Raw genomic sequence first — 25,774 nt, forward strand, 5'->3', positions numbered from 1 at the left:
TCTCTATATATGAAAACCATTCAGCATCAACCAATTTCTTTCTAATCCAGCTAAATTCCATGACATTAATGTGAGCTGGCTACTCGGGTGGTATTTCTTCCCCCTCCCGGGCTGCTTCCCTGATTGGGGGCAACCTGATATGTCTGTAGTTTCATTGACTCTCCCAACCTGGGGGACTGTCAGAGATGGTTTCTGAGACTGCCTCTTGTGAAGCGTGTAGATGGTATGTAACAAGCGCTCCCACAAGATAATTCTCTGGAGGTATTGATACTCCTTTATCTGTTAGCTGATTGCTAATTGCACCGGGGAGGGCAGTGGGAAGATCATCGAAATCTGGCCTCCCCTCAGGCAAACCTTTTTTACAAGTCCATACCGGCCTAGCCCTAGGCAAGCATACATTTATCCCTGTGTCAACCCCTGCTTGCAGTCAGTCCACTTTATCAAGGGAATTAGACTCAAAGGGAGGGGGGGCACTTGATTCATGATTAAGCAGCTCCTGTTGCACGTATAATGAGACACCCCCTTCATATTTCTTTCGTACTCCTATCTCCGGAGGGAACAGACTCAGGCCAATTGCTAATGATTTGTTTTTCCTTAAGGGTCCGGTGCGTTGCTCAAAGCGTATGAGATTAATAGCCAGTGTTATATTTCATCTGCACTGTGATGCAGTCTTTTGGTGTCCAGTGGGATGAATGTCTCTTCGCATAGATAGTATCAGACCTCACTGTAGACCGGCAGTTGCGTTTGCTCCTGAGCCAGGATGTGACTTTGTTAATCAGGGACTCAGTGTCCTCATAAGAGCCCTCATTTAGTTTGGGCACCTGGGTTAAATAAATGAAATCCCTGCGAACCGAAGGGTTTTAGCTGGCCTTTGTTGCTGTCTCCCGGTAGAAGCAAATCGATCCTCTCTGTAATACTTTTCTGGATCCAAGTTACATTTTGGGCTTGAACAAGGTAGGGGATTTGTTCTCGTCGGCTGGCCATTAGCGCCCAGAGCACCACGGAATTCGGTGTTGGCTTTGGTCCTCCCCTCTGAGTGTGGATTTTACATTGCAGCAGTTGAATTATTTGCCACTTCAGAGACCGTCCCCAGTTTGCAACTAGTGCCTGGGTTCTCCTCACATCTGGCTCCTTGCTGGTGGAGTCAGCGCTGCTGCCCAGCATTGGCAGCGGCGCTCTTCACGTTCTGCAGCCAGGTTGTCCATCCTGCTAACTAGTGCAACAGCCAGAGCTTTGAGTTTGTTTATTTCACGTCGTAGAGGTTCACAGTCAGTAGGATACTCTCTATCTATTTCCCGTGTTTTGCCTGCAACGCTGCTGGACATAATAGTGCTGCCAATTGTAGCCACAGGGAGACCCTGTTTGCGCAGTGTGCGATCGTGTTGATTGTTCCAGTTGGTGAAAGGGGGACGCTTGGCGGCTGTGTTAGCATTAAGAGCCTCGGGTCCATCGGTCACATCGCACTAAGTGTTATCACTAGGCAGTAACAAGGCCGCAGCATCGGCGTTAACTCCCGCACTTGCCACACTGCAGAGCCGGTCCTGATTGACAATTTACCACTCACAATAAACGTTTACATTATAGCCAACCTCATGCATGAAATAGACGTATACACATTTTCTAGAGTGGATAATAACTGGCCTCTTTATTATTGTGGACAATCGTGAACGCCCCGCGCTGTGGGATATACGGGCCTGAGGCCAATGTATTCATATTAATCATTTGATACATAACATTATCTTTTCCAAATATTACATTGATTAAATGGAGGGCCTTCACGTCCTGGTCTCCATTTTTCTTGCCTCCTTTTGGCCTTCGCATATTGGCAGTCCCACCTTTGATTTTGGAGGGGCTCACTCCATTATAGTTTGTTTTACCATGCTTGCGTTGTTTCAGGGGGTAGCTTCCAGTTCTTTGTATTAGGCCCAACTCGCTACCTGGCGTATCTTATGCCCTGCCATCCGACGTGGCGGGTCTGGGCTGCGAGTGCCGTGTTCTGCTTACTCCCCTTGCTTGGCCACTTTACACCCTGCCGTTAAGGCATCCCCAGGTGCGTGGTTTTGCTCGCACACCCCCTTACTGGGTGTGTCTTCCAATCGCTTTTTGGTAAAACCTTGTTACCTTCCATGCCCTTTTGTCCCTCTGGCATCGCGACTTAATGCCTTCTTCGTTGGAGTGGGAGGGTGGTGTTACTCTTCTGCAGACGCTGCCGGGGTGCGTTGTCCTGGTCTTGATTAGACCTTCGTGCCAGCAGTGCTGTTTAAATCCCTTTACCTGTCCCCTGCCCCCCCCCCTCTACTTTGATTCTATTGGGGGGTTTGTAAATAGCAAACCCCCCCAATTGGTGGCCGCAAAATGGCCAGACCCCCCTGAGACCTTCCTGGGAGGAAGGGAGAGTGCGTTGGCACCTATTTGGTGCGCGCCCCCCCAAAACCGGTTTAACCGGTCTCTTCCGGGCCAAGGCGACCGTTAAGGCGCCGGCCCTCGATGCCCCCTGCGGGGGCGGCCTATGCATTAACTCCCGCACTTGCCACACTGCAGAGCCAGTCCTGATTGACAATTTAACACTCACAATAAACGTTTACATTATAGCCAACCTCATGCATGAAATAGACGTATACACATTTTCTAGAGTGGATAATAACTGGCCGCTTTATTATTGTGGACAATCGTGAACGCCCCGCGCTGTGGGATATACGGGCCTGAGGCCAATGTATTCATATTAATCATTTGATACATCACATTATCTTTTCCAAATATTACAGTGATTAAATGGAGGGCCTTCAAGTCCTGGCCTCCATTTTTCTTGCCTCCTTTTGGCCTTCGCATATTGGCAGTCCCACCTTTGATTTTGGAGGGGCTCACTCCATTATAGTTTGTTTTACCATGCTTGCGTTGTTTCAGGGGGTAGCTTCCAGTTCTTTGTATTAGGCCCAACTCGCTACCTGGCGTATCTTAAGCCCTGCCATCCGACGTGGCGGGTCTGGGCTGCGAGTGCCGTGTTCTGCTTACTCCCCTTGCTTGGCCACTTTACACTCTGCCGTTAAGGCATTCCCAGGTGCGTAGTTTTGCTCGCACACCCCCTAACTGGGTGTGTCTTCCAATCGCTTTTTGGTAAAACCTTGGTTCAGTGGCATGTGTAGCTGCAGATACACATGCTGTGCATAGTCCGCCGTCTGGTGTTGGGTCGGAGTGTTACAAGTTGTTTTTCTTCGAAGAAGTCTTTTCGAGTCACGAGACCGTGGGACTCCTCCTACTTTGGTTCCATTGCGCATGGGCGTCGACTCCATGTTACATTGTTTTTTTTTCCGCCATCGGGTTCGGACGTGTTCCTTTTCGCTCCGTGTTTCGGGTCGGAAAGTTAGTCAGAATCAACGGAAAATTCGTCGGTATTGTTTCGTTCGGTATCGGGTTAGATTAGAATCGACACCGAATCTTGAAGAGCTCCGGTAGCCCTTCGGGGTAATTTCGATCCCCCATCGGGGCCTGGTCGGCCCGACCGCGTGTAACATCGAGACTGATGGAACGGACCCCGTTCCGATTCTGTCCCAAATGCCACAGTAAATATCCCTATACAGACCAACATTTGGTCTGTAACTTGTGCCTGTCACCCGAGCACAAAGAAGAAACGTGTGAGGCCTGTCGAGCGTTTCGGTTGAGAAAAACGCTCCGAGACCGAAGAGCCAGAAGGTTGCAGATGGCGTCCACACCGACAGGACAACAACGGTTCGAGGAAGAGGGAGAAGAAGAAACATTCTCCATCCACGAATCGGTTTCCGAAGAATTCGACGTCGAAGAAACCGTGAGTAAGACGTCGAAACAAGCATCACACAGAAAAACAGACAAAGCCCAGGGGACGCCACTGCCGACAGGCCATGGCTCAACCCATAAAGTAGGTGACCGTCCATCGGCACCGAAAAAGGGCGAGCTGGTGCCAAGATCGTCCGACTCAGGTCGAGACACAGGCACGTAGCAATCTCGGGACCGAGAAACTGCCGCAGAAATGGGTCGACACCGAGACAGCGGCACCGAAGCTGCTCAGCACAGAGATAGCGGCACCGAAGATGGTCGACGCCAAGAAGGTACGACACCGAAAAAGAGGAAAATCTCTTCGGAGCCGAAAACAACAAAAGACACGGTTTCGGTGCCAAAACGCCCAGCAACTGAACCGAAAGCCAGTTCCTACTCAGAGGAACAATCACTGTCCTCCCAACTTCAAAAACACAGATTTGAGGAGGAATTACAAACAACAGCTGTAGATCACACGCAAAAGCGGATCTTTATACAAAGTGGTACAGGGAAGATCAGCACCCTTCCCCCAATCAGAAGAAAAAGGAAACTAGATTTCCAACAACAAGAAAAAACACCACAAGCAAAAGTGGTGAAGAAGGTAACTCCACCACCCTCTCCACCACCGGCAGCTCATATATCACCGGCACAGACTCCGTCACAATCACCAGCTCATACCACCATGAGCCAAGATGACCAGGACGCATGGGATCTCTGTGACGCCCCAGTATCGGACAATAGCCCTGAGTCGTACCCCACTAAGCCCTCACCACCTGAGGACAGTACAGCGTATGCTCAGGTGGTAGCTAGGGCAGCAGAGTTTCATAACGTATCGCTACATTCAGAGCCTATCGAGGATGACTTCCTTTTTAACACCCTGTCCTCCACCCATAGCAATTATCAAAGCCTTCCTATGCTCCCAGGAATGCTAAGGCACGCTAAACAAATCTTTAAGGAGCCAGTTAAAAGCAGAGCAATAACCCCAAGGGTGGAGAAGAAATACAAGGCACCACCCACAGACCCTGCTTTTATTACATCACAACTGACACCAGATTCAGTTGTCGTAGGAGCAGCTCGTAAAAGAGCCAACTCGCACACATCAGGCGACGCACCACCTCGAGACAAGGAGAGCCGAAAGTTTGATGCAGCCGGGAAAAGGGTTGCAGTACAAGCTGCAAATCAGTGGCGCATCGCCAACTCGCAGGCACTCCTAGCGCGATATGACAGAGCCCATTGGGACGAGATGCAGCATCTCATCGAGCACCTCCCCAAAGAATTCCAAAAACGGGCAAAACAAGTGGTTGAAGAGGGACAAAACATATCCAACAACCAAATCCGTTCTTCTATGGATGCAGCAGATACAGCTGCAAGAACTATAAATACTGCTGTAACGATAAGGAGGCACACATGGCTGCGCACATCCGGCTTCAAACCTGAGATACAACAGGCAGTGCTCAATATGCCGTTCAATGAACAACAATTGTTTGGACCAGAAGTGGACACTGCAATTGAAAAATTAAAGAAAGACACTGACACAGCTAAAGCCATGGGCGCACTCTATTCCCCGCAGGGCAGAGGCACATTTGGCACATTTCGCAAAACAACTTTCAGAGGAGGGTTTCGAGGTCAAGCCACACAAGCCAGCACCTCACAAACAACACCGTCTACCTACCAGGGACAGTATCAAAGGGGAGGCTTTCGGGGCCAATACAGAGGGGGCCAATTCCAAAGAAACCGGGGAAAATTTAAAGGGCCCAAAACCCCTCAAAACAAGCAGTGACTCACAAGTCACTCAACCCCTTCACACAACACCAGTGGGGGGAAGACTAAGCCAGTTCTACAAATCTTGGGAGGAGATAACAACAGACACTTGGGTCTTAGCAATTATCCAACATGGTTATTGCATAGAATTTCTCCAACTCCCTCCAAACGTCCCACCGAAAACACACAAGATGTCCAAACAGCATATAGACCTTCTAGGACTAGAAGTTCAAGCATTACTGCAAAAAAACGCAATAGAATTAGTACCAAAAACACAAACGAACACAGGAGTTTACTCACTGTACTTTCTAATACCGAAAAAGGACAAAAGTCTGAGACCAATATTGGATCTCAGAACACTAAACACCTACATCAAATCAGACCACTTTCACATGGTCACGTTACAAGACGTAATACCACTACTGAAACAGCAAGACTACATGACAACGTTCGATCTAAAAGACGCGTATTTCCATATACCGATACATCCTTCGCACAGGAAATACCTAAGGTTCGTATTCGAAGGAATACATTACCAATTCAAAGTGTTGCCATTCGGAATAACGACAGCACCAAGAGTCTTTACAAAATGTCTAGCAGTAGTAGCTGCACATATCAGGAGGCAGCAAATACACGTGTTCCCGTACCTAGACGATTGGTTAATCAAAACCAACTCGCTAACAAAGTGTTTACACCACACAGATTATGTTATACAAACCCTTTACAAACTGGGTTTCTCCATCAACTATGCAAAGTCACACCTTTTGCCGTGTCAAACACAGCAATACTTAGGAGCGACAATCAACACAACAAAAGGGATAGCCACTCCAAGTCCACAAAGGGTTCAAAATTTTCACAAGGTGATACAAGCTATGTATCCAACACAAAAGATACATGCAAAGATGGTCTTAAAACTCCTAGGCATGATGTCCTCATGCATAGCCATTGTCCCAAACGCAAGATTGCACATGCGGCCCTTACAACAGTGCCTAGCATCACAATGGTCACATGCACAGGGTCACCTTCTAGATCTGGTGTTGATAGACCGCCAAACATACATCTTGCTTCTATGGTGGAACAGTACAAATTTAAACAAAGGGCGGCCTTTCCAAGACCCAGTGCCACAATACGTGATAACAACAGATGCTTCCATGACAGGGTGGGGAGCACACCTCAATCAACACAGCATCCAAGGACAATGGGACGTACATCAAAGAAAGTTTCATATAAATCATCTAGAATTGTTAGCAGTATTTCTAGCGTTGAAAGCATTCCAACCAATGATAACCCACAAATACATTCTTGTCAAAACAGACAACATGACGACAATGTATTATTTAAACAAACAGGGGGGAACACACTCGACACAGTTGTGTCTCCTCACACAAAAAATATGGCATTGGGCAATTCACAACCACATTCGCCTAATAGCACAGTTTATTCCAGGGATCCAGAACCAGCTAGCAGACAATCTCTCTCGGGATCACCAACAGGTCCACGAATGGGAAATTCACCCCCAAATCCTGAACACTTACTTCCAAGTTTGGGGAACACCTCAAATAGATCTATTTGCAACAAAAGAAAACGCAAAATGCCAAAACTTTGCATCCAGGTACCCACACCGGAAATCTCAAGGCAATGCTCTATGGATGAATTGGTCAGGGATATTTGCGTACGCTTTTCCCCCTCTCCCTCTCCTTCCATATCTAGTAAACAGATTGAGTCAAAACAAACTCAAACTCATACTAATAGCACCAACATGGGCAAGACAACCTTGGTATACCACACTACTAGACCTGTCAGTAGTACCTCATGTCAAACTACCCAACAGGCCAGATCTGTTAACACAACACAAACAACAGATCAGGCATCCAAACCCAGCATCGCTGAATCTAGCAATTTGGCTCCTGAAATCCTAGAATTTGGACACTTGAACCTCACACAAGAATGTATGGAGGTCATAAAACAAGCTAGAAGGCCATCCACTAGACACTGCTATGCAAGTAAATGGAAAAGATTTGTTTGTTACTGCCATAATAATCAAGTCCAACCATTGCATGCATCTCCAAAAGATGTAGTAGGATATTTACTACATCTACAAAAATCGAATCTAGCTTTCAATTCCATAAAAATACATCTCGCAGCAATATCTGCTAACCTGCAGATTACTCATTCAACTTCCCTATTTAGAATACCTGTCATTAAAGCGTTTATGGAGGGCCTAAAGAGAATAATACCACCAAGGACACCACCTGTTCCTTCATGGAACCTCAACATTGTCTTGACAAGGCTCATGGGTCCACCTTTCGAACCCATGCATTCTTGTGAAATGCAATACTTAACGTGGAAAGTTGCATTTCTCATTGCCATTACATCTCTAAGAAGAGTAAGTGAAATTCAGGCATTTACTATACAAGAACCATTTATTCAAATACACAAAAATAAGGTAGTTCTAAGAACCAACCCAAAATTCTTACCAAAGGTCATCTCACCGTTCCACTTAAATCAAACAGTAGAATTGCCAGTGTTCTTTCCACAGCCAGACTCAATAGCTTTCTACATACATTAGACATCAAAAGAGCACTAATGTACTACATTGACAGAACAAAACTAATTAGGAAAACAAAACAACTATTTATTGCATTTCAAAAACCTCATACTGGAAATCCAATATCAAAACAAGGTATAGCTAGATGGATAGTTAGGTGCATCCAAACCTGCTATCTTAAAGCAAAGAGACAGCTGCCTATTACACCAAAGGCACACTCAACCAGAAAGAAAGGTGCTACCATGGCCTTCCTAAGAAATATTCCAATGAACGGAATATGTAAGGCAGCCACATGGTCTACGCCTCACACATTTACTAAGCACTACTGTGTAGACGTGTTATCTGCACAACAAGCCACAGTAGGTCAAGCTGTACTAAGAACATTATTTCAAACTACTTCCACTCCTACAGGCTGAACCACCGCTTTTGGGGAGATAACTGCTTACTAGTCTATGCACAGCATGTGTATCTGCAGCTACACATGCCATCGAACGGAAAATGTCACTTACCCAGTGTACATCTGTTCGTGGCATTAGTCGCTGCAGATTCACATGCGCCCACCCGCCTCCCCGGGAGCCTGTAGCCGTTTGGAAGTAATCTTCAACATTTGTACATTTGTAAATATATTACTTTAACCTTCATTTTGTACATACTTATTCATTCCATTGCATGGGCACTATTACTAACATACACAACTCCTACCTCACCCTCTGCGGGAAAAACAATCTAACATGGAGTCGACGCCCATGCGCAGTGGAACCAAAGTAGGAGGAGTCCCTCGGTCTCGTGACTCAAAAAGACTTCTTCGAAGAAAAACAACTTGTAACACTCCGACCCAACACCAGACGGCGGACTATGCACAGCATGTGAATCTGCAGCGACTAATGCCACGAACAGATGTACACTGGGTAAGTGACATTTTCCTTACCTTCCGCTTGTAGACAGAGAGGCTTACGTCTCCTGGCTGCTCCCCTGCTGCTTCCGTTTTTTTTTTGTTTTTTTTTAGTAATCCATTGCTGCTGCCAGGTTGGTCCTTTGACAAATGAACGCCGTCTGGCGCGTACAGCTCTGGTTGCCTGGGGTGAATCAGCCCGTGGCGGATGCTTTCCAGCCCATTGAATTTGCAGTATTTGGCGACGGCAATGTTCAGCTTCCTCCTGAAATTATCGATTGCTCTGTCTGAAGTTGCCCCTCGCCATGTGATTCTGGGGATTATTTCTGACCATATAATGGTGGTTTTGTCGAACAGCCTAGTGAAACTCCAAAGCCCTTCCCTGATGTAGTTCAGGAGTACTTTTCTACCTAGTGTTGTTAAGTCGTTCCCGCCCAGGTGTATGATGATGGCATCTGGTTGGTTATGGGCGTTTTTGGCTATGTTTTGCATTGTCACCTGGAGTTGAGCCCATTTCATCCCTGGGACTCCCCACCATCTGATGCCAACTGTTGGTCTGTCTCTTGTGGTGGGTATCTGGTTCTGCTTCCACCAGGCTTCTAGCCTGGTTATGAATGAGTGGCCTATGATCCATACAAGCTTGTTGGGCGCACCTGCCGAAGAAATGATAAATATCATTATAGTAAGTTTGGGCGAATGTATCCTTTATATGCTTTGGACGCCATCTACCAACTGCTTTGACTGCGTCTGCTTCTAGCCCCAAACCGGCGGCTGTGGTGGCTGCCCCAATGCGAAAGGAATGAGCACTAAAATCAGATGGGCGCAAGCCCCCCTTGCCTATGGCTTTTCGCATAACCGCCGTGAATTGGTATTTGCTCAGATGGTCCCTGTTGGTATGTTTGAAAAGGGGGCCGGGCCCCGCAGGGCGTACTTCTACGAACTCCCTTATGCTGCACACTGGGCAGTACCTTGTTTGCTTAATGCATTTTAGTATAATGTCGGTGCCCTTGCCCTGCTGGTCCGTTTTGGATCGCCTTAGTGTGAGGCGCACCTCGTCAGCCTCTAGCCGGCAGTCCTCCATTTGAAGGCAAACCCTGCCCCCTGTGTTCTTAACTGCCGCCACTATTTCACTCACTCTGAATGCCCCAAAGAAAGCTGTGATGAACGCTGCGCGGAACAGTACTAGCTCGTACTGATCAACCGTGATCATTTGCAGCGTGTCTATTACCTGTGTCAGTTTGCTAAAATCTATGGGGTGTCTGGTATCTTTTTTGGGGCCCTCGATGGACGCTGCCGGGGTGCGTTGTCCTGGTCTTGATTAGACCTTCGTGCCAGCAGCGCTGTTTAAATCCCTTTACCTGTCCCCCCCCCCTCTACTTTGATTCTATTGGGGGGTTTGTAAATAGCAAACCCCCCCAATTGGTGGCCGCAGGATGGCCAGACCCCCCTGAGACCTTCCTGGGAGGAAGGGGGGGTGCGTTGGCACCTATTTGGTGCGCGCCCCCCCAAAACCGGTTTAACCGGTCTCTTCCGGGCCAAGGCGACCGTTAAGGCGCCGGCCCTCGATGGCCCCTGCGGGGGCGGCCTATGCATTAGTGCGTCTAGCAGTGGTCTTTCATCTGGTAAACATGTCCGAGACCTTGCTTTGCGTTCCGTTCCTTGACCCCTTAGCCAATGTACCATTTAAAAGTGATTCAACCTCCCCAATAAGGTTGTCAATGTCAGAAAGTGTACCTGCATCATCATTCCACGGTCACCCCTGTTTTTCGGGTCGTGATTGCTTTTTATATTTTTTGGGACTGCTTGATGAAGATTCAATATCCCCTGCCTTGCGCTTGCCCATACCTATCAACCCGCGTTCCTACAACTCTCCTGTTGTCCTGATTACTTGCTCAGCTCCATTTCCTTTGGCCTATAAATCCCCTCGCAGTCAGAGGGCCTCTGCTGGCCGATGATGGGCGACGACTGGCCCGTTCATTGCCCAGCGTGAGCCCGCGCCATGGGTGTGTGCCTGCTCTTCATCGCCTCTCCTGGCGCTCTGGCTGCTGGGAGATGTAGGCAAGTTCAGGCTCCCCACTGGGAGTTCGTCACCAGTGTGTCTGTCAAATCCTCTTTATTCGGCTGGCACTAAACGAAGATCATTGGACCATGAAGCTAGCAAGAAGTACAGGTAAGTAAAGTAAATTCTTACTTCGAAGAATCGTGTGAGATAAGCAAAGGAGTCATATATTTTGCTAGAACTGTAATTCTGATGCCCCTTTCAGAATGCTATTGCCAGCATGCCCATTGCTTTCATTTTGACAGAAATTGATTATTCTGCAGTTCGCAGCTGCAAAGGGCACACGTCTTAGCTGAACTCTATATGGCATTGGTGCAGATTGTTTTAATGACTCAATATGTATAATCTTACTTTAGTGTCGTGTGCGACCTTGCTTTGTTGGAAAATGCATTTTGACTTACGACACTTCATTATGCTGTGAAAGTCCGCTTTTCAAAGATGAAAATTCCTTTCCAATGCAGTTCCTTCTTTAGGCATAAGAGCAAAGTTGCCTTATTGTCTTATGTGGTACTACGCAGAAGGAACCATGGATTCTGTTTTAACACGCAGGTTAGTGCACGTGTTGAAGTTCTTTGACACGTTTTTGCTGCCCTAGAAGATACGTGCTTCGAGCTACGAAGATAGCAGGATCTTGGCTGAGAATTTTACTTCTTGGCCTAAGTCCATTCCTTTTTCCCTTTTTGTGCTTGTTTTCTGAGTGCTCCTGTTCTTCGCCCTTCTGGTTTTACTTCTTCTGTTTCTGTCTCCCTTTCTATTTTTCTCTCTTTCTCTTCTCTCCAGGAATATATAAGGCACAAATTAGAGGAGGAACAGAGACAGTTAGAGATCCTTCAGCAGCAGCTCCTGCAAGAACAGGCCCTTCTTCTGGTAAATGGTGCCTCACATCACCTGCTCATGTTTATTTCTTTATTGCCAGGTCATTTCTCATATGTCAATCACTGAAGATAAAGGTCTTTAAATGATTGCAACCTTAGCTAGATCATTCCTGTCACTCATGGGTGTACCATTCATAAATCCTTGGATGTGCATTTCACTTCTCAACATCTTCAAAAGATAACACCATTTGTGAAATCGTGTACGCAGGTTACAATACTGGCTTTTGTGTTTGACTGTCCAAGCTCATTCAAGTAATCAAGCTTGATTTACAGACAAATCTTAATGCAGCCGTTGTTTCAAGGAACACGATTGATGTGTGACGTGTCCAGGATAATTCGTTTTACAGATCTGTTCACAAAGTGAGATCTTAGCCGTGAAAAGACAAATACCACTACAGTGCATTAAAGGTTTGATTAAAGTGTTTACATTGTTCCCTTTGTTCTCAGTAGTGTAGACCATCATCTGAATTATCACTCAGCCCATCTTTTTCTTTTCCAGTCACAATACAATCCAATTCAATCTACTTTCCTGCAAATCCTCCAGTCGCTGAAGTGCGGAGTCTACCCCTCTGCTGTACTGGAAGTTATAGAACCTGTGTGGTTCTTGTACCTTCTGTCTATGTTCTCATTTTGGCACCACTGTTCTTAAAGCTCTTCTTCCGCAGTTGCAAGTTCTTTGCAGCTTAATGTTTCTTCCTGATCATTCAACCAATCTAGTGACTTGCTCTCGAACCCATTCATTTACATTTAAGCATCTGTATGGACCTCCATCCTTCCACCGTTCCTGCTATGATTGGCTATCGTCTAAACTCTGTATACCCTGTCTTATCCATTTATTTCTCAGCTGTCATTGTATTCATCTTAGTCTATCTCTTCTGCCTGCGAACTTTATCAAGATAACCGCAGCTCTTTCAGTCCAGTATTTACTTTGCAAGCATCGGTATGTCCTGTTTTCTACTTGTGTGTAGTCACAGATTCTGTGCAGTGCACGCACCAGCATTTTCAATGTATTTGACCCCATCAAGTGTTTCATATTGTTAATTTCCCTTACTTAGAAGTTATTCTGTAGTTCTCATCTGGTCTCTGCCAACACCAGTCAGCATGTGAAGAATGTATGCAGACTTTTCCACTGATTTCTTAATGGCCATAGGACCCAGAAGTCCGTGGGTGTCTGTACATTTCCACTGTTGCCTGCCTTTGTCCCACACACTCACCCCACATTCAGTCCAGCTCTTTGCATACCTTCATTGATTCTGTGAAGACCACTTTCTTAGCACTCCCTTGACCACTCCTTCCATGTCACTGCTGTGTCAGTCATTGTACCGCCCCACACGGTCACCTGCATGTTGTCCAAGCAGTTAAAGGATTCATTTAACTATTTTACTTTACGTAAGTATCAGCTCTACCAATATCGTTGCCCTGGTCCAAGTCCTCATAGAAGCCATCTAGTCAGTGTAAAAGTTGAGTTTTCAGTTATTGGACTCCTGTAACGCTATCATGGCACTCTGAGTCCCTCTTTCTCTTCGCTCTTTCGTTCCAGCAGCCGTGGTCATTCCATTTCTCTCCTTAGCTGTTGCTGGGTTCTCCGTTCACTCATATCACTTTCTCCAGTCATAAGTTAGTTAAAAGTCTATTAAGCATATTCAGCCCATATTTTTCTGCTCATCAGTCATATTCAATGACATTTGTGGTGCATGCTCCTCTATTTAACTTATTAGCTAAAACATCAGATTTATTATCTGTTACAAGAATGTTGTCGATGTTCTTTAATAATGTAATTGTTCGGTGGCATGTGTAGCTGCAGATACACATGTTGTGCATAGTCCGCCGTCTGGTGTTGGGTCGGAGTGTTACAAGTTGTTTTTCTTTGAAGAAGTCTTTTCGAGTCACGAGACCGAGGGACTCCTCCTCCTTTGTTCCATTGCGCATGGGGGTTGACTCCATGTTAGATTGTTTTTTTTCCGCCATCGGGTTCGGACGTGTTCCTTTTCGCTCCGGGTTTCGGGACGGAAAGATAGTCATAACTTCGCAAAACTACGTCGGTATTGTTTCGTTCGGTATCGGGTTAGAATAGAATCGACACCGAATCGTGAAGAGCTCCGGTAGCCCTTCGGGGTAATTTCGATCCCCCGTCGGGGCCTGGTCGGCCCGACCGCGTGTAAGATCGACACTGATGGAACGGACCCCGTTCCGATTCTGTCCTAAATGCCACAATAAATTTCCATATACAGACCAACATTTGGTCTGTAACTTGTGCCTGTCGCCCGAGCACAAGGAAGAGACGTGTGAGGCCTGTCGTGCGTTTCGGTCCCGAAAAACGCTCCGTGACCGGCGAGCCAGAAGATTACAGATGGCGGCCATGCCGACAGGACAACGTGGGTTCGAGGAACAAGGAGAAGAAGAGGAAGCCTTCTCCATTCATGAATCGGACTCGGACGAATTCGACGTCGAAGAAACCGTGAGTAAGACGTCGAAACAAGCACCACACAAGAAAACAGACAAGGCCCAGGGGATGCCACTGCCAACAGGCCATGGCTCAACCCATAAAGTAGGTGACCGACCATCGGCACCGAAAAAGGCCGAACCGGTGCCGAGATCGTCCGACTCGGGTCGAGACACAGGCACGCAGCAATCTCGGGACCGAGACACTGCTGCCGAAAAAGATCGACGCCGAGACAGCGGAACCGAAGCTGCTCGACGCAGAGACAGCGGCACCGAGGAGGATCGACGCCGAGAAGGCTCGACTCCGAAAAAGAGGAAATTCTCCTCGGAGCCGAAAACAAGCAAAGACACAGTTTCGGTGCCAAAACGACCGGCAACCGAACCGACTGCCAGCTCGTATTCAGAGGAACAATCACTGTCCTCTCAAATGCGCAAGCACAGATTTGAGGAAGAGTTGCAGACCACTGACGTGGACAACACACAAAAACGGATCTTCATACAAAGTGGGACAGGGAAAATCAGCACCCTTCCCCCAATCAGGAGAAAAAGGAGACTCGAGTTCCAAACACAGGAACAAACACCACAAACAAAAGTGGTTAAAAAGGTAACCCCGCCACCCTCTCCTCCACCTGTAACTCATGTATCACCGGCACAGACTCCGTCACATTCACCGGCTCATACCACCATGAGCCAAGATGACCAAGATGCTTGGGACCTATACGACGCCCCAGTATCAGACAATAGTCCTGAGTCGTACCCTACCAAGCCCTCACCACCTGAGGACAGCACAGCGTATGCACAGGTGGTAGCTAGGGCAGCAGAGTTCCATAACGTGTCGTTACACGCAGAACCTGTTGAGGCTGACTTCCTTTTCAACACCCTCTCTTCCACCCATAGCACCTACCAAAGCCTGCCTATGCTTCCAGGAATGCTAAGGCACGCAAAGCAGATCTTCAAAGAACCTGTCAAGAGTAGAGCGATAACTGCAAGGGTGGAGAAAAAATATAAAGCACCGCCCACGGACCCTACTTTTATCACCTCACAGCTGCCACCAGATTCAGTCGTGGTAGGGGCAGCTCGCAAGAGAGCCAACTCGCACACATCAGGCGAGGCACCACCTCCGGATAAGGAGAGCCGCAAGTTCGACGCAGCTGGGAAAAGGGTCGCAGTACAAGCTGCAAACCAGTGGCGCATCGCCAACTCTCAGGCGCTCCTAGCGCGATATGATAGAGCCCATTGGGACGAGATGCAGCATCTCATCGAGCATCTACCCAAGGAATTTCAGAAACGGGCAAAACAAGTGGTTGAGGAGGGACAAAACATCTCCAATAACCAAATACGCTCCTCTATGGACGCAGCGGACACAGCTGCAAGAACAATAAATACTGCAGTAACCATAAGAAGGCACGCATGGTTGCGCACATCTGGCTTTAAACCGGAAATACAGCAAGCGGTGCTCAATATGCCGTTCAATGAACAACAATTGTTTGGACCCGAAGTCGACACGGCAATTGAGAAATTGAAAAAGGACACTGACACAGCCAAGGCCATGGGCGCACTCTATTCCCCGCAGGGCAGAGGCACTTTCGGCACCTTCTGCAAAACAACCTTCAGAGGGGGGTTTCGGGGTCAAGCCACACAAGCCAGCACCTCACAATCAACACCGGCTACATACCAGGGACAGTACCAAAGGGGAGGCTTTCGGGCCAGTACAGAGGAGGACAATTCCCTAGAAACCGGGGAAAATTTCAAAGTCCAAAAACCCCTCCAACCAAACAGTGACTCACAAGTCACTCAACCCCTTCACACAACACCAGTGGGGGAAAGACTAAGTCAGTTTTACAAATCTTGGGAGGAGATAACAACAGACACTTGGGTCTTAGCAATTATCCGACATGGTTATTGCATAGAATTTCTCCAACTCCCTCCAGATGTCCCACCAAAAACACGGAATATGTCAAAACAACATCTAGACCTTCTAGAACTAGAAGTTCAAGCATTACTGCAAAAGGACGCAATAGAATTGGTACCATGTACACAAAAAAACACGGGAGTTTACTCACTGTACTTTCTAATACCAAAAAAGGACGAAACACTGAGACCAATCCTAGATCTCAGAACACTAAACACCTACATCAAATCAGACCACTTTCACATGGTCACGCTACAAGACGTGCTACCACTGCTAAAGCAACAAGACTACATGACAACCTTAGATCTAAAGGACACGTATTTCCACATACGATACATCCCTCGCACAGGAAATACCTAAGGTTCGTATTCAAAGGAATACATTACCAATTCAAAGTGTTGCCGTTCGGTATAACAACCGCACCAAGAGTATTTACAAAATGCCTGGCAGTAGTAGCTGCACACATTAGAAGGCAGCAAATACACGTATTCCCGTACCTAGACGATTGGCTAATCAAAACCAACTCCCTAACAAAGTGTTCACACCACACGGATTATGTCATACAAACCCTCTACAAACTCGGTTTCTCCATCAACTATACAAAATCTCACATTCTGCCGTGCAAAACACAGCAATACTTAGGAGCAATAATCAACACAACAAAGGGAATAGCCACTCCAAGTCCACAAGGGGTTCAAAATTTTCACAAGGTTATACAAGCCATGTATCCAACACAATAAATACAGGCAAAGATGGTATTAAAACTCCTAGGCATGATGTCCTCATGCATAGCCATTGTCCCAAACGCAAGACTGCACATGAGGCCCTTACAACAGTGCCTAGCATCACAATAGTCACATGCACAGGGTCACCTTCTAGATCTGGTGTTGATAGACCGCCAAACATACATCTCGCTTCTATGGTGGAACAGTATAAATTCAAACAAAGGGCGGCCTTTCCAACCCAGTGCCACAATACGTGATAACAACAGATGCTTCCATGACAGGGTGGGGAGCACACCTCAGTCAACACACCATCCAAGGACAATGGGACGTACATCAAACAAAGCTGCATATAAATCACCTCGAATTGTTAGCAGTATTTCTAGCGTTGAAAGCATTTCAACCCATCATAACCCACAAATACATTCTTGTCAAAACAGACAACATGACAACAATGTATTATCTAAACAAACAAGGGGGAACACACTCGACACAGCTGTGCCTCCTGGCACAAAAGATATGGCAATGGGCAATTCACAACCACATTCGCCTAATAGCACAATTTATCCCAGGGATCCAAAATCAACTAGCAGACAATCTCTCTCGGGATCACCAACAGGTCCACGAATGGGAGATTCACCCCCACATTCTAAACACTTACTTCAAGATTTGGGGAACACCTCAAATAGACCTATTTGCAACAAAAGAGAACGCAAAATGCCAAAACTTCGCATCCAGGTACCCACACAGGCAGTCTCAAGGCAATGCTCTATGGATGAACTGGTCAGGGATATTTGCGTACGCTTTTCCCCCTCTCCCTCTCCTTCCATATCTAGTAAACAAATTGAGTCAAAACAAACTCAAACTCATACTAGTAGCACCAACATGGGCAAGACAACCTTGGTACACAACACTACTAGACCTGTCAGTAGTACCCCATGTCAAGTTACCCAACAGGCCAGATCTGTTAACACAACACAAACAACAGATCAGGCATCCAAACCCAGCATCGCTGAATCTAGCAATCTGGCTCCTGAGATCCTAGAATTCGGACATTTAAACCTCACCCAACAATGTATGGAAGTCATAAAACAAGCTAGAAGACCATCCACTAGACACTGCTACGCAAGCAAATGGAAAAGATTTGTTGGCTACTGCCATAATAAGCAAGTTCACCCATTACATGCATCTCCAAAGGATATAGTGGGATACTTACTACATTTACAGAAATCAAATCTAGCCTTTTCTTCCATAAAAATACACCTCTTAGCAATATCTGCATACCTGCAGATTACCCATTCAACTTCACTATTTAGGATACCTGTCATTAAAGCGTTTATGGAAGGCCTAAAAAGAATTATACCACCAAGAACACCACCTGTTCCTTCATGGAACCTCAACATCGTCTTAACAAGACTCATGGGCCCACCTTTTGAACCCATGCACTCTTGCGAAATGCAATTCTTAACGTGGAAAGTTGCATTTCTCATTGCCATCACATCTCTAAGAAGAGTAAGTGAAATTCAGGCGTTTACTATACAAGAACCTTTTATTCAAATACACAAAAATAAGGTAGTCCTAAGAACCAATCCTAAATTTTTACCAAAAGTTATTTCACCGTTCCACTTAAATCAAACGGTAGAACTACCAGTGTTCTTTCCACAGCCAGACTCAGTAGCTGAAAGGGCACTACATACATAAGACATCAGAAGAGCCATAATGTACTACATTGACAGAACAAAAGAAATTAGGAAAACAAAACAACTGTTTATTGCATTTCAAAAATCTCATACAGGAAACCCAATATCAAAACAGGGTATAGCCAGATGGATAGTTAAGTGCATCCAAACCTGCTACCTCAAAGCAAAGAGAGAGCTGCCCATTACACCAAGGGCACATTCAACCAGAAAAAAAGGCGCTACCATGGCCTTCCTAGGAAACATTCCAATGAACGAGATATGTAAGGCAGCCACATGGTCTACGCCTCACACATTTACTAAGCACTACTGTGTAGACGTGCTATCCGCACTACAAGCCACAGTAGGTCAAGCCGTACTAAGAACTTTATTTCAGACTACTTCCACTCCTACAGGCTGAGCCACCGCTTTTGGGGAGATAACTGCTTACTAGTCTATGCACAACATGTGTATCAGCTGCTACACATGCCATCAAACGGAAAATGTCACTTACCCAGTGTACATCTGTTCGTGGCATTAGTCGCTGCAGATTCACATGTGCCCACCCGCCTCCCCGGGAGCCTGTAGCCGTTTGGAAGTTATCTTCAACATTTGTATATTTGTAAATATATTACTTAAACCTTATTTGGTACATACTTATTCATTCCATTGCATGGACACTATTACTAACATACACAACTCCTACCTCACCCTCTGCGGGGAAAACAATCTAACATGGAGTCGACGCCCATGCGCAATGGAACAAAGGAGGAGGAGTCCCTCGGTCTCGTGACTCGAAAAGACTTCTTCGAAGAAAAACAACTTGTAACACTCCGACCCAACACCAGACGGCGGACTATGCACAACATGTGAATCTGCAGCGACTAATGCCACGAACAGATGTACACTGGGTAAGTGACATTTTCATTCTTCTGCTTGAGTTAAGATTGCCTTGCCTCCACAGTAACATCGGCCTTTCTTCATTTCTTTATGTTAACAAATATTTCTTTCCTCTGTTTTCCTTTGTTGTAAAATGTGCTGTTTTTCTGATGGGTACTTCTACCTGCAGATTAAAGAGTTGAGGAATCTGCAGGTATATTGAGTATCCCCAGAGAGATCATTAACAAAGGTAAGTAACATTCTTTAGCATGAGACCTGTTTCTCTGAAAGGGAAAGGTGATGGAATTAACTGAGATACCAGACACTAAGGCCCTCATTATGAACACGGCGGTGTTAACCGCCGTGTTCAGGCTGGCGGTCATTTAACTGACCGCCAGCCCCCCTGGTACCCCGCCGGCCGCATAATGAACATTTTGCTGGGCCTGCGGGCGGAAAACATTGTTTCTGCCCTCCGTCCCAGCAGAATGCCTGGCCGGGACATTGCTGGTGGCCTCTGTGCGGCCGGTGCAGCTGCACCCATCGCGCAGATCACTGCTCGTAAATCGGGCAGTGACCTGCGCGATGGGGCACTGCACAGGGGCCCCGGACCAATCCTTGCCCCAGCCTTTCCCAGGTGGGGGAACCCACCAGGGAAAGTCTGGTGGCTGTAGGGATCATTATCAAAGGGTCAGCAGAGCTACCCTGTCGGATGAGGATTCCTTCTACCGCCAGGCTGCCTGTCGGAGGCAGCCTGGCGGTGGATGAGGGCCGCCTATAGCGGTCCTCCATGTGTACATTATATGGCGGTTCAGCCCGCCATGCCGGTGGCGGTCTTTTTACCCGTCGCCGGCATGGCGGGCTGAACCGCCGGGGATCATAATGACCCCCTAAATGGATTGAAATCATTATTCTGTCCTATTTATTAGTAGGGAAAGTGTTTTCCACTCTCTGATGAAACTTCTCAATGTTATTGTTTGCAAATATCATATCTGAGGTTACAGCGGTCTTCTTTTGGAGTAGTTTGGTTCCACACTTGTTAGATGGTATGTTGTCCAGAGTGGACCTGTATTTCTAGAGAACTCTCAGATACTTAGGGATAGAAGAGAGGTGGTGAAGTGAACTTTTTGAAAGAGATCCTAGATGGCTTAATGTCTGGACATCTGATTATTTGGGAGACCAGTGTGCTGGTTTGTCCTCCGCAAAATAAGTGTATTTTATTTGGGGAGCCACAAAGGAGTGACTCCAGTGTCAAAACCATGTTGTTCACTTGAGAATCTGTTTTTGAGAAGTGGCTGCAATGAAGGGTCATAGAAATTAGTTTTTTCATCAATACTGCCGTGAAGTTCTCTCACCAACCCCAGAATGAATCACCTCTTTACACTCAGTAACACTGCTGTGACTTACTCCTTCATACTCCCCTCAACATGTAGTTATGGATTACTCCCATCAACGCAATCATGAGCAGTCTCTTCACGCTTTCTTCAAAACAGTCACGCCCTAGCATGTCACACTCAGAGGTATGAGTAACTTCCCATCTGCTCATCAGGACAGCCATGAAATACTTATTTATCCGCTCATCTTCGCAGCCCTGATTACCTCTTCATACTTTCATCAGAAGCATCTCTCCATACTTTCTTTAATACAGCCCTGAAGTACCTCCTAATACTTCCATCAGCACGCCATGAAGTACTCACAGCCATTAATTATCAATTTGCGCTTCCCTCATCTAGGAAGTATCTAATTTACCCCCACATTAGCACAACCATGAGCTAGTTTCATGCTCTTTTCTGAGCACCTTTGAACTATCTTTTCATACTGTGTTCAATAAAACACCCTTCAACTACCTCTTCACGTGGTCGTCTACACCACCAGGAGTGAGCTCTTCATACACTCGTCAACACTGTCAGGTGTCACCTCTTTGTGCGGCCATCAGCACAGCCATGATTATTGTATCACATCCCCCCCCCCTCCCAAACCAGTCCAGTCATTCCAAGCCGTGCTGAGGGACTTTGCTCAATCCGTGCTCCCCTTCTGCAGACATTCCATCCTACTATGAGTCTTCAAAATAAGGACAGGCAAGCTGCCAAACTCCTGTGCACAATATGGACAATTGCGTATTCCCCCAACTATACATCTCCCCCGCGCACGACAACCCCGTCACTGCTTTCTACCTTTCGCAAGCCCCCTGTTCAGACCCCAGGACCTCATCTGCCTGTACTGAACAGGGCGTCACCTGAATCCTTTGGTCCTCTTAGACAATCTTCTTATCACCACTATTGCATTGCGCAAGATTTCTTCTGCATCCAAAAAGAAGCCGAAATCCCTCACATACTCGCTCAACAAGTGGTTCTCCACAGAGCTGCTCCTCCCAAAAAGTATAGGTAGAATATTAAAAAAAAATGCTGGGGGGAAAAAACCCTGATTCACCGCCCCCCAAAAAATAACAGCTTCCTGCCTGGGCCAACAGAGGCTGCTACTTAGCAGCCATTATCAGAGTGAACACCTCCAATCTCATGTTGCTGAAGCTGAGAACTCTTTTGAGTATATCAAAGACAATTCACACACCTTTTTCTCACCTTCCGGTTGCCTCCATAACAACAAATCTGCGAAAACCTTATGGCTTTCTTCGTTAATAAAAATGCTGAACTCCAGTCAACTTGTCACCTTCCTCCTCCATCACATAGGGCTTCCCAACCCCTTTGTTCCCAACCACTCGCTCAGAGTCATTCATTCCAGTGATCTAGAAATATTTTAACAAACCCAAACGTTTGGCTACCCAGAACTGATTTTTGTGTCAGATTGCCCCTGCTGACCATAGATGCCCCCAACAAACAGAAACATGCCACTAGTTGGCCTTACCCACAAGAAACCCTAATCAGACCCTGACATGATTGCCAGTTATAGACTGATCTCTGGCCTCCCCTCCATTGTTAAACACTTGAAGCGGTGGCCACTTAGCAACTTTCTACGTACTTGGAAAAGACACTGAGCAAATTTCAGTCTGATTTTTACCCTCAGGGGTGCATCAAATCAGCATTATTGAACATCAAGAAGAACTCTTCATTCAAAGCCAGTGATGAATGCTGTGCATTTTTCCTTCCAGATTTGTCTGCAGCTTTCAAGAGTCAATCACAAAATTCTCCTTTCTTGTTTTGAGTCCTTCTTTATACAAAGAGGCGTTGGACTCAATTTGTTTAAATCTTTCCTAACCAACACAACCTATTAGATGACACTTGGTCCTTCATTATAGGGGTTTCATGAATTGCGTCCCTCTGTGTTCAGGGAATTGGAACATTTCATGTCAGAATAGAAGTCCCTATATCCTCAAAGAAGAGTCCCACATGTACTGATGTTATAAAACACTCTCCAAAACACCCATCCTAGGCAATATTTTCCCAATTTTACTCTTTTTTGGGCCAAAAAAAGCTTTCTTAAAACTACATTGCGTCACCTGTAACATGTAAGTGCAACCTGATAGGCTTGATTAGAAGTGTTGTTAAATTACCCCAACCCTTTAAGGCTCCAGTGGCTTCCACTGCAGTTGCCTCAGAAAGTCAGATGTGCTTTTTTACCCATTTGATCCTAGGACACACTGGGTATGTTCACACCAGTCTGCAAAATTCCTTCTTTTTTGCCTTCACTGAACGTCATTTACATTTGACAAGTGAGCTAAGTATTTCTTTCCACGTGCAGCAGTTTTTCCTGTCAGAAAGCCTGATTTAAGTGCCTCTCCTGTGGGAGAAAGAAAGTATAGCGCTTCTGTGCCAAGGTGAAAGATTTAAGGGCAAAGGAGAATGAAAGACCCACTAGGGAATGTTGTGTTTCTACAAGACGGTGCCAGAGACTCCCACAGAGGGAGATACATGGAGGAAAAAGGCATAAAAAGCTGAAATAAATTGGAAAGATGACATTAACATTGTCATTCTCATCATCTGCCTTCCTGCTCCATTGTTGACAGCAAAAGACGACCAAATCTTCAATGCCAAGGCACTTGAAGTATGTAACTGTGTCTCCCTTAATGTTGAAACATTTCAAGCAATGGCTTCACCTTAGCCATCATTTCATACTGTGTGTTCTAGGTCATCACAACATTCCAAAAACAGTGTTACCACTGTCACACCACATCTCAACATCGCCAAGATGGTCACTGAGAGTTTTGACTTCGGGCTTCGCTCCTGTGTGTGATGAAACTTAGAAAAGACTTAGGCTGCCACCTGCTGCACAACTGTCTGAGGAACACTGAGCCTCCTTGTTTGTTATCTTTGCAGAGGGCACAGTGCAGACCCTGCTGCAACCTCTTAATCTTAGTCTCCTGAAATGGTTTTGCAATAGATATAATTGCACCGGTACGGAAACCCCGCCTGTCACCACAAAGTTTCTGTAATGGCCCACGCACCGCCACCTCAGACCCCTCATTCTCCTTTGTGAGATTCAGGCTCTCTACATACACCAAGAAGGCCTAGGTGACATGGATCTCCATCCTTATCACCTTTTAGTCACTTTCTGATGAGGAAGATTAAAAGTCTTTATGCACTCCCACAGCCTCTCCAATATGGCTCTCTCGGTGCATGACATAACCACCTTTCACTAGTGAAACGGGCTTCAAAATTGAATAGTCCCATGGAGGCACCTCAGCTATCAGTGATCATGCTGACCCTTGAATTGATGACATCGGCAAGACCATTGGTGATAGGTTTACTGAAATCGTCAGAAGAGAAATCTCACATCTGCCACTGTCAAAGCAGCAACTCCACCTCTGCTGAGTAGATATGAACCACTTTAACAAGGCTTTCCCTTCCTAAAAATGTCTCCCAAGCCAGATTGTCCATTATTTCCTTTCTAGAAGAAGTGACTGAGTCAGTTTCCAGTACTAGGCTTGGTGGGTTGGGGTAGATCCTGGAAACCTATAGGAGACAGTGCTTTTTAAAGTCTAATAATGTAAGTTTACCAGGCTACTTTTCTCTTCATTGCTTAGACATGTTGGTATCAGTTGGTGTTATTGGTACTGAAGTGTAGTTTTTTAAATGGCTTTCGGCAGACTTCAGAAAATCTTGCCTGTGAAATGTTTTTGGAGAGTGTTTCACCACATCTAGACATGTTGGAGACTCCACCTGCTTTGTGGCTGTATGGACATGTACATGGATAAAAAGTTTCTAGGTTCCCCACTTGTAGCGTGGTAATGAATCTAGTATTCATGACTTTGTTGAAGATACCTAAAGTGCAGAACCAGAACTTGAAGTATGTAATCATTTCTACGATCTCTTTGAAAATTTGCCACCCTCATCTGCAGCTTGCCAGAAGGATCACCTCTCCTCGCTCTCTTCAACACATACATGATTTCCTCTTTACAAGGAAGCTCAGTAGCTTCTTCGGTTATCATATATATGCCATTGACATGCAGATAGACCTCCAAATCCCTAAAGAACCCCCAAAAGTCCTTTATTCTCTATAACATTGAAAGCGTAGAAGAATAATTGCTTATAACTTAATGGTGTTAAAACAAAGATCATTTTCTTTATTCCTGAAAAGCTGGAGACTCTGATCCCTATCTATGCCACATTTCTTGGCCATCCTCCAAAACCTTTCAAATCTATCAAGAGCTTGAGACTTACCTTCGAAAGTAAACTCTCCTCCTTCACCCAGGTCAGTGTTGTAACCAAAGGCCTCTTCATCCATCCTGGTTGATTATACAGCACTGACCACTGCTAAAAATCACTTCTTGCAACAGTCTACATCAGACCCCCAGTCAAGGCAGTGGTCAGATTACAAAGAGCTCTGTGCCACTGCAGCTGTTAATTCTCTTCATTGGCTGCTCGTCAAACAAAAGGACTGAATATAAAAGTCTTTGCTTGGCGCACTAGAACCCGCATAGCTCAGTAACTGTTACTCCGCATAAAAAGCCTAAGTTCGACCTCTCAGCATTGTCTCTCAGCAGCCATGCGTAAGTTGTAATGGTTTGAGGGAAGATCACTGCACCAGGTCGCCATCTTTTGGTACACACTCTCTCCCACTGTAACTGCCAAGTATCCAGTCTGGTAATATTTTGCGGCCACTCGAAGACTCGTCTCCTCTGACAGTCGTTTTTGTGCTGCTATCATCGTACGGCTGAGTTACCTCACATTCCTCAATGACCAGCTTCATCGAGCTACCTCTGCTTTAGTTCCTTTCAGAAGCAGCACGTAATAAAAATAGTATCAGTAGTGCTAATCGAGATAAAAG

General features: G+C 46.1%; 1 protein-coding gene across 7 annotated transcripts in view; it reads left to right on the plus strand.

The window, feature by feature from the left end:
• Nucleotides 1–25,774, plus strand: part of MINK1 (misshapen like kinase 1) — a 503,992-nt gene that overhangs the window by 294,616 nt on the left and 183,602 nt on the right. For 4 of the 7 annotated variants that reach the window (XM_069215741.1, XM_069215740.1, XM_069215743.1 and 1 more), the window contains exon 14: nt 11,830–11,916. The exons of the other annotated variants lie outside the window; for them this stretch is intronic. In XM_069215741.1, the coding sequence (XP_069071842.1) occupies nt 11,830–11,916 (87 nt within the window). The remainder of the gene's footprint in view (nt 1–11,829; nt 11,917–25,774) is intronic. 7 annotated transcript variants of the gene reach the window in all.

Source organism: Pleurodeles waltl, chromosome 12 (genome assembly GCF_031143425.1).
Source record: "Pleurodeles waltl isolate 20211129_DDA chromosome 12, aPleWal1.hap1.20221129, whole genome shotgun sequence".
Taxonomy (NCBI): domain Eukaryota; kingdom Metazoa; phylum Chordata; class Amphibia; order Caudata; family Salamandridae; genus Pleurodeles; species Pleurodeles waltl.